The sequence below is a fragment of the Lactuca sativa genome, chromosome 2 (genome assembly GCF_002870075.4).
Source record: "Lactuca sativa cultivar Salinas chromosome 2, Lsat_Salinas_v11, whole genome shotgun sequence".
Classification (NCBI taxonomy): domain Eukaryota; kingdom Viridiplantae; phylum Streptophyta; class Magnoliopsida; order Asterales; family Asteraceae; genus Lactuca; species Lactuca sativa.
The window spans coordinates 132,290,351-132,300,290 of NC_056624.2; the positions used below are offsets into that span (position 1 = coordinate 132,290,351).

General features: G+C 36.1%; 1 protein-coding gene across 2 annotated transcripts; it reads left to right on the plus strand.

Moving 5' to 3' along the window:
* The first annotated feature begins 1,573 nt into the window (after positions 1-1,573).
* On the plus strand, positions 1,574-4,616 carry LOC128132198 (uncharacterized). 2 transcript variants are annotated; one of them, XM_052768440.1, is made up of 4 exons: positions 1,574-1,831; positions 2,034-2,221; positions 3,642-3,699; positions 3,844-4,410. In XM_052768440.1, the coding sequence occupies exons 1-4, from the start codon at positions 1,794-1,796 to the stop codon at positions 3,845-3,847; spliced, it is 288 nt and encodes a 95-aa protein (XP_052624400.1). In that variant the 5' UTR covers positions 1,574-1,793; the 3' UTR covers positions 3,848-4,410. The 2 variants fall into 2 exon arrangements, with proteins under 2 accessions (XP_052624400.1, XP_052624399.1); XM_052768439.1 differs by lacking the exons at positions 3,642-3,699; positions 3,844-4,410 and adding an exon at positions 4,417-4,616.
* Positions 4,617-9,940: the final 5,324 nt, after the last annotated feature.

A 9,940-nucleotide genomic window follows, 5' to 3' on the forward strand; every position in this document is an offset into this window, starting at 1 on the left:
TTGTGAAAGAAGTGGGGCATAATATTTCTGTAGTTGGACTAAGTCATACTTTAGTGGACCCGGCTATTCAAAACTAAGTAAAAATAGTAAGTCCAAAATGATTTGGGCCGAAGCAGATAACTTGATAACTGTATAAACTTAATTTACTAAAGCCATTCGACTTACATTGATTTGAAATTTGAATGCACGTTTCGTGTGTAAAGCTTAGGGTCAGTCAGATATGATAATCAACAGGGAAGGAATTGATGTAAATGAAGTGTGATACGACAATTATCATCTTATTTAATATGGTGTATAATAGACATAATTATAATAGGTAATAGATTTTTTCAACATGGTAGAATGTCGGCAATGGCGGTTTTGGGGTGTGGGCGGTACAGTCGTACATGACCTTCAAATATTGGGACAAATCTATAATTGTGATGTTGGTATATTTTTTAAAAGACATTTTTATGAGTTATCATTAAAGAGAATCAGTCATGTCGGTTACTTATATATACAATATAATATTTGTTTGTAATCTTGAAATCAGATGAATTATGAAAAAAAATCAAAAAATCAAAACCTAATCAGAAACTTTAAAATTATCACCATTTTAAGGTAAATGTCTATATCCAATGGAAAATACAAATATGTTTCTAATAAAATTCTAGAAAATGATTTCATATTTTATGAAATACACTTTACCCAAAACAGATTAATACAAAAAATAAAATCTAATCTTATGTTCTAAAAGACACTTTACCGAAACAAAATCTCATTTTAAAATATGTCAACTAAAAGGTAGGGTGGTACGTTGAAAGTGCGAAAACAATAGTGACTCGAGGCATTTAAAAAAAAAGACGTTCCGACGAAATTGGCGTTGGGTGTTCAGAACCGGTACATGAACTTTCATTTCAAGAGACATTCACGATTTAGTACTTTGTGCACATAGGTCATCAAGCTATTGATTCGTTGGAGTAAAAGAAAAGTTGAAATCACTACATACCAGTGAGTTAAAGACAAGTTCGAAAAATCTTGAAAAGAGGTTTCAAAATGGTCATATCTTAAACATCCATGTTGATAATTTATACAACGAACTGAAATTGTTACAAAAAGATTTATTAGTTGAAAACAATACAACTAATGAAATACTAAATTTCTTAAAAACATTAAACACTTATCAAGCTTCTTGTCTAATATACAAAATATGTAACACCCCATTTATTTAATAAATAAATAAGTAAATTAATGACTGTATAATGCCCCTAAAAGCGGAATAATGTAGCAAGGAGTTACTTTCGGGGGTTAAAAAGTTATAATTGTAAGTTTAAGGGGTTAACAATATAATTTTCGGATTAGTTTATAAAGGATTTTGAAGTCAGGGGCTAAAGAGTAAATTCTGGATTTCATTTGAAGATAAATATAGAGGGAGGGGTTACTTGGAAAAAATAGGATTTAATTTGTAAAGGTTTTCAAGAGGCAAGGTTTAAATGGTAATTTATGGACTCCCTTTTGAAAGAATATGGGAAGGGAGGGACTAAAGGCGATATTATGGAAAAAGATGAAATGGGATGGGGGTATATAGCTATCACCACTCGTCTAACCCTAACCCTAACACAAGCAACTGCAGCCGCCACATCCTTCTTCACTTTCGGTAGCCACCGCCACCATGGAAGTCCTCATCCGCCGTTTGCGTCACCGACCCCCGACAACCCGGTTCCGCCTGCTGCCTCGTCGACGAACGCCATCGTCCCACCACCTGATGCCACCTGGAGAGCTGTGAACGGCCAAGAATGAAGACGGAGCTGTGAATGGAAAACACGAGTCATGCACGATCGAAATGGTCACGGTGAGGCCATCTCTCATTTCTTTCATTCATTTTAGTTGTTCGGGACTGTAATCGCCATGTTGGGGTCGTAACCGTCGTTGTTCGTCATTACTATGGCGTTCCGACGATGTCCGCCACCCTGTAGGTGGTTGAATGCGTGTGTGTCTGCCTTTATGGGCTGCTTATGGTGCTAACAGTGGTGTATGGGTGTTATTTTGGGCAGAGAAGCAAGATTACCCACCACCACCACCGTAGGGTGGTGGCTGTGTCGTCTTCAACCACCATGTGCAACTGGTGGTGTCATGTTCCTGGAGCGAGTGTGTGTGTTGTTGCTGATCGGAAAAGCTCAAGGAGAAACCGCCATGGCCGCCATGGTGGTCGCCGCCACTCGCCACCGCCGACCACCGCAAGGTGGTTGTTCGTGCATTTTATTTTTGATATGTTATTTTGATCTAAGCATTGTAAAATTGTAATAGTGGCTAGAATAATGAAATGAAAACTCAAAACCACCACCGTGAGGTGGTGGCTGCCGCCTCTTGCCGCCACCGGCCACCGTGTCGGGTGGCGGTGTGCTTAGTTGTGTTGGGGTTGCTTTTTTTGGATGTTTGGACAAGGACTAAAACCCTAATGGGCCTATTAAACCCTAATGGGCCCAATGAAGCCCTAATGGACCCCAAAAGCCCAAACATGTGACTAATGGGTGTAATAAACCCTAACTAACCTAAAGAAAACCCCGATGGGCTTAAGGACTTGGTTTTGGGCCTATTGGGCTAAGATGAGATTGGAAACCCTAATTAGGGTTTAGAAAACCCTATATTGGATTTATAGGCTTGGACCTATCGGGACCCACATTTGAGCCATTTGTATGGAATTGTATGATAAGCCTGACTTCACCATATGATATATCTAATCTCTATACTAATAAAAGAGTAGTCATTTTGCCATGTGTCACTATATTAGACCTCTTAATTAATATGATGTCATTTGTCAATCTATTAGTTTACCATTTTAAATTTATTAGATCTCCTACTTAATGTGATATTAATTGTCAATGTATTTATTATTTATTTTAAATTTTAAATTTTATATAATTGTTTTCATTAATTCACAAATAAAAAATGTCTAATATATATTAAAAATTAATTATATATATTTATTTGAAACAACGATTATAATTTCACAAAACTAATATAAATATATCGTAAGTAATAATTTATTTAAAATAATTAATTATTAATTTTGAGGTTTTACTATAAAATTTCAATTAATTTTATAACCGTGGTTTCCATGGGTTATAAACTAGTAGAGTAATAGACTTAATGGATTAAGTCCTTAATTGGTTAAGTGAGAAACACCTAACCCTAATTGTTATTTTATGTGAAACCCTAGTTTCACTTGGGCTTTGTGTTGGGCCTTTCTATTGGGTTTTGGTGTTGACGCCAATAATGGGCCATCCAAGGACAATCATTGGACCAGAATAATTAGATGGACTTTAAGGTAAGGCCCATATGAGGGGTTGGGCCCAATTTGGAGAATTGGGCCATAGTTGGGCCTTAATGTTTATATGATATTGGAGCATTATACTGTCAAAGGTTGGACTGGAATAAATGGTTGGGCCTTATGGTAAGACCTTGTAAAGGTTTGGGCCCAATTTGGAAAATTGGGCCATATATCAGGCTTTGAGACATAGTTGGATTGTTGGGACTTTGGATTGGGCCTTGGGCTTGAATCAAACTAGGATTGGAGTAAAGCAGTCTTTTACCCAAGCATAGACTTATGGTTTTCTTGATGGAACCCAATTATTAATTGGGTGTTATTTTGATGTTGACAGATCGGGGATCTGTCATCCAGCAGCTGGGGTTATGTCTACGGGACTTCACTAGTGTGAGGTGAGTTACCTTCCAGTAGGGGTGGGTCTAAGGCACCAATGTCGGCCCACCAGTAGATGACTATGTTTGAGATGATTATCTTTGTGATAATTATCTGGTTTCCATTATTTGATATGATTATTATGTTGGGATGCTATGATATAGGTGATAGTAGCAGCAGGGGTGCAATAGTCCCCAGTTACCGGTTGAAAGATACAGAAGACGGTTACCGGTTGTAAGATACCGAAGGGGTGGACAGAACTTATGCATGCATAGCAATATGTTTATGATATGTTATTATGTGACCAGTATGGTTATGATATGCCAGTATGTGATTCAGTATGTTTATGTTATGTTATCATGGAACCAATATGTTTATGACATGTTATTATGTGATAGTGATAGGGGGTGAAATAGTCCCCGGATACCGGTTGAAAGATATCGAAGGGGAGGTTAGCTCCCAATTACCGGTTGAAAGCAATCGAAGGGGAGGTTAGTTCCCGAGTACCGATTGAAAGATACCGAAGGGGAGGTTAGCTCCCGATTACCGGTTAAAAGATATCGAAGGGGAGGTTAGTTCTCGAGTACCGGTTGAAAGATACCGAAGGGGAATCCAACTCCCAGTTATGGCAGATTGATACCGGTTGAAAGATACCGAGAGATAGGCATTATATGGTATGTGGTATGATGGGGGAACTCACTAAGCTTCGTGCTTACGGTTTTCAGTTTTGGTTTCAGGTACTTCGTTTTCAAAGGAAGGGATCCGGCTCGATCGCAGCGCATCACAACATGTACCGCACATGAGATCCTTGGGATTACACTCTGATACAGTTTTATGATACTATGTTTTGATTATTGACACTTTGGTTTTGACATGAGATATTAATATGAATGTTTTTATACTAATGGTGTTATGTTATAACTTAATTAAAACGAAATTTTTGGCCTGTATTTTTGGGATGTTACAAAATATTTGTAACACCATTTCCAAGTATATATATATATATATATATATATATATATATATATATATATATATATATTTCCTTTGTGTTTTTGGCATTTAAAGACTTAAATATGAAATTTTGGTTAGTTACATCATGGTGGGGGAAGATACCACATCGTGGCCTCACCCGTTGTCAAAATCACGTCTTTGGTGCGTGCTACAATGTGGCAATGTATAAGCCACGATGTGGTAGCTTTTTTATGCAAAATCCTAACTTTTTGGGGTTTATGCCCCTATTTAAGGGATATGTTGGCTAGGGTTTTCACACTATCAGCTTCCATCACTCCCTCTTGACCTAGATCAAAACCTAGCCTCCATTTTTGAGTTTTTTAGAAGCTTTTTGGTGGTTTTGGTGATATTAAAGGAGAAGAAGGTGTCCCTTAAGCACAAATCCAATAAACAAATTCCCTTACCACCTTATAGCACAAATTTTGGACCATTATAAGTCCTTAAGTTCAAGAAATGCATTGGACATGCATGTCCATAAATAAAGGGTTTTTATGAAGTTTATGGACGTTAGGAAGACTTATGGAAGAGATGAGAGTATGGCTTGATGGATTGAGGGCTTAATCCATTAAGTTACCTAGGAGCAGTTCACATGGCGTGGTGACATGCTCACCACGTCGTAGAGGATGGTTCTTTACGACTGAATTGTTTGCGTTGCTGTCACAGTGTAGTGGCATGCTGGCTAATGGGTGGCCACGACGTGGTGGCCAACAGTTGACTTTGACTGTTGACTTTTTGACCAAGTTTGACTTTTGGTCAACGTGAGGATTTAGGCAATAGATTCAGGATATATCTCTGATTGTTATATAGGTGGATTGTAGCACCAGTCCTTGTTTCGTGTGAGTTATAGAGATAGTCTACTAGCGTTCGAGGTGAGTTTTCACACTATACTTTGTATAGCAATGTGTATCCTTGTGTATAGGATGTTGATACGTTGTAGTGATCTGTCAGACTGGTAGATCTATATGATTACTTGTGGTTAATGGTTATCGTTTATTTGTTTGCACATGTCGACATATTGTGGTTGGGTTGTGGCGGTCCTTCTTTGTGTTGTAGGCCAAGATACCCGAGCAATCCATGTGTACTGTAGGACTTGCAAGGTGGTCCAGTTAGACTGTAGGCCCAATGAGAGCGGTCTAGGTGTACTATAGGCTTACGAGGTGTTCCGATCAAACTGTAGGCTCATGTGTGCATGCATTATATATGTATTGTTATGTGGGGCATTTTTTAGAACTCACTAAGCCTTGGCTTACAGCTGTGGATTTAAATGTTTCAGGTACCTCATAGGATCGGGAGAAAGGTAAAGTCATTACTGTACACATCATCCCGTATTATCCTGTTTAGAGAGAGATACTCTGATCTTATTACTCTGATTTTCATATGGTTGTAAAACAATGTTTTTGTGACTTATGATTTCTAGGAAAATGCCTTTTAAAAATGAAAAATTTACTATGGTTTTTGGAACGTTATAAGTTGGTATTAGAGCTTTGGTTTGATGGATCTGAATGAACACAAATATGATTTTAGACTCAAACTATGGATCTACAAAAGATTTCTTACAATACTTTTCTAAAATAAAATTTAAAAATGAAGGATGTGATGTGTATAGTTAGTCGGATCTGAAGAGAAAGTTATCCTCCAAGATAACGACACTTGTTATATGTATATCGGCAATATGTTTAAGTATTAGAATTGCATGGTAGTTCATAGGCTAGGTGTAACAATTGCAAAAATTGTCATAGGTCGTTAACTGCCAAAAATTAAGAAGCGTCAATAGATTTACTACGTATTATATATCAATCTATGACAAAAATACTAATGTTCGTATTAAAATATATAAGAAAAATCAACCAAAATGTCTGACAAGCTAAAATTTAGTGCGCCAAAACATATATATATATATATATATATATATATATATATATATATATATATATATATATATATATATATATATATATATATATATATATATATATATAAAGTACATGTCGAGACGATCCTGGAAATATAAAATTTATAAAAATCCAACCTCGTACGAATTAGTTATAAAGTTTATAAGATATAAAAGTTTGCCGCACACAAAAAGTTACAACAACCAAAACTCAAAGGAGAATGGTGAACTTTTGGGAAAAAAAAAGTTGTCAAAAGGACAATTGTAGTACCACTAAATGTAGGAATTATGAGATGAAGAACGTCTAAAACGGAAACCGTATGAGAGAGTTATGAGTTTTATAAAATTAAAACAGTAATAAAAACTAGTCGAAAAACGAAAGTCAAAACTAGCCAAAACGACCAAAATGAAAGTTGTACAATACGTTGAGACCTACACGAATATATAAGAGTCATTGAAAACGGAGTTCGTATGAGAGAGTTATGAATTTTCAAAGTTTAATTTTTACCGTGTCACGTGCAATTTGACATCCAATACGTTTGGATACGTGGTGACGTGGCACACTGAGAGGACGACATGTGGCACCCCCCTATGGCTCACACGCAAATGCGCAACACTTACCCCAAATTTTGCTTTAAATAGCAGTCTTCGGCAGTATCCATTCTACACCTCTCAAACTCGCCCTCTCACTCTCTCATACCTCGTGTCACTGCCACCAAGTGCCTCTCGAAGTTCGAACTTTTGGTTTCCATTCTGCAACAATGATATCATAACTTACAAGTGAGTTCATGGCCCTATTTTCTAAAACTTTTTGCGCGGGGGGGGGGGGGGGAGGGGGTGGGGATGGGGGGATATATATTAAAATTCAACTATTTCATAATTATTAATAATCATATAATGTTAGTTAGATAATTATGATCATAAAATTAGGATGATATTTTTCCCGGTATTTGCCCAACCTTTAAAGATAATATTATTTCTAGTTGTTATACTGACACATCTTATTAGGAGAACACTATACCTAGTCATCATATTGACAAACTCTCTAGGAAAACATTATACATAATCATTATTCTGCCAACTACCCACAGATAATATTTACACTATATTATACTTGACTCAAAGGGATCATAGTGATATATTATGCTATCGTTACACTTGACTCAAATGGATAATTGTAATATATTATGTCATCACTACGCTCAACTCAAATGGATAATAGTAATATATTATCCTGTCACTATGCTCGACTCAAACGGATAATAATAATATATTATGTCGTTACTACGCTCGACTCAAATGGATAATAGTAATATATTATGTTGTTACTATGCTTGATTTAAAACAGATAGTATTAGTGTATTATGTTGATGCTACACTCAATTTAAACGGATAATAATATAGGGGTGAGCATTTGGACCGGTGGACCGGACCGGACCAGACCGGACCAATTTTTTGGACCCCCGGGCCGGTTCTCGGTTCTCAGATTTCTCTCCGGTCCGGTCTGGTTTTTTTCTCGGTTCGGTCCGGTTTTTACCGGGTTTAGAATCGGTTGGACATGATTAAGATTTATGTGATGTTTTTTAAACACTCATAAGTCATTCGTTTTAAGTCGGATTGATCTGCGGTTTTTTCCGACATCTAGTTTACATTTTGTAGATGAATTTAGACTATAATTTTGTTTATTTTGGTATTATATTCACTGCGTTACAATCCTTCAAAGTAGAGCTATCAAAGCTGAAAAAATTCAGCTTTTCAGCAAGATTTTGTAATCTGTGATGTTTTTTAAACACCCATAACTCATTTGTTTTAAGTCGGATTGACCGGAGATCTTTTCCAACATTTATTTTACAGTTTGTAGATGAGTTTAGACTATTTTTTTGTTTATTTTGGTATCATATTCACTGAGTTACAATCCTTCAAAGTAGAGCTATCAAAGCTGAAAAAATTCAGCTTTTCAGCAAGATTTTGTAATCTGTGACGTTTTTTAAACACCCATAACTCATTCGTTTTAAGTCGGATTGACCTCCGGTTTTTTCCAACATTTAGTTTACAGTTTGTAGATGAATTTAGACTATAATTTGGTTTATTTTGGTATTTTATTCATTGAGTTACAATCCTTCAAAGTAGAGCTATCAAAACTGAAATATTTCAGCTTTTTAGTATTATTTTATACTATAATTCCGAGTCCGCGTTTAGCACATGTGGTAGAGTTGTAAGTAAGTATCAGACTAGTTTATCGACATTGATAGTTGAAGCTTTGTTATGCACCCAAGATTGGGTGATAAAGTCTACAAATCCGATAGTTGACAACGTTGATGACATCTTGAACGATGATGATATAGCTTTGGGTAAAAAAATAACAATCTTTATTCTTTTTTTATTCAATTATTACTTTTTATTAAATACTAACAACATTTTCATTTGTGTTTATATAGAGATTGCACAAGCTTTAAATATGTTACATATGGATGACAATGATATGGGGAAGAAGCCAATGGAAGATTAGATTCTGAGTTTATGAAGTTTGTTAGTTTAATTGATTTTAAAGTTTAAACTATGATTTTTGTTGTTACGGTAATACTTTTATATGTTTGTCTTAAAATTGTTTAACTTTTGTTGGTGAACTTGATTTCTATGTTAGTTGCTTTTATTTGGAAAATTAATTTTTGCAAATTGCAAGTTATAATATTATACATAAATGTAGATTAGTTAGGCATGAAACGGAAACATATTAATTTTGCAAATTATAATATTATACATCAATTTAGATTACATATACTCTATGCAATTAAAGTTATACCGGTCCAAACGGGTCCAAAAACCGGAAAACCCGGACCTGGACCCGGACACGACTCATCCGGTCCGGTCCATGGTCCACAAAATTCTCCATAAGCGGTCCGGTCCAAGAGCCGGTCTGGTCCGGTTCGGTCTGGGCCGGTCCAAATGCTCACCCCTATAATAATATATTATGTCGTTGCTACACTCGATTTAAATGGATAATAGTAATATAACATGTCGTCGTTACACTCAATTCAAATTGATAATAGTAGTATATTATGTCGTCACTACGCCCTATCTAAACAAACAATAGTGGTATATTATGTCGTCACTACACCCGATTCCAAACGAATAATTGTAGTATGTTATGTCATCACTCAACTTGAATAAAGGTTATATTACCACTCCACCAGTTAGGTTTTATAAGGATACGTTGTAACACCCAGTTCCTGGTAGGTATTTGTTTTGATTAAAAGTTCTTTTTGGAAGAGCTACTCGGCGAGTTGTAGCCCTAACTCGCCGAGTAGATGTCGAGATGGGTGCAGGCTTTAAGTGATCTACTCGGCGAGTCCACG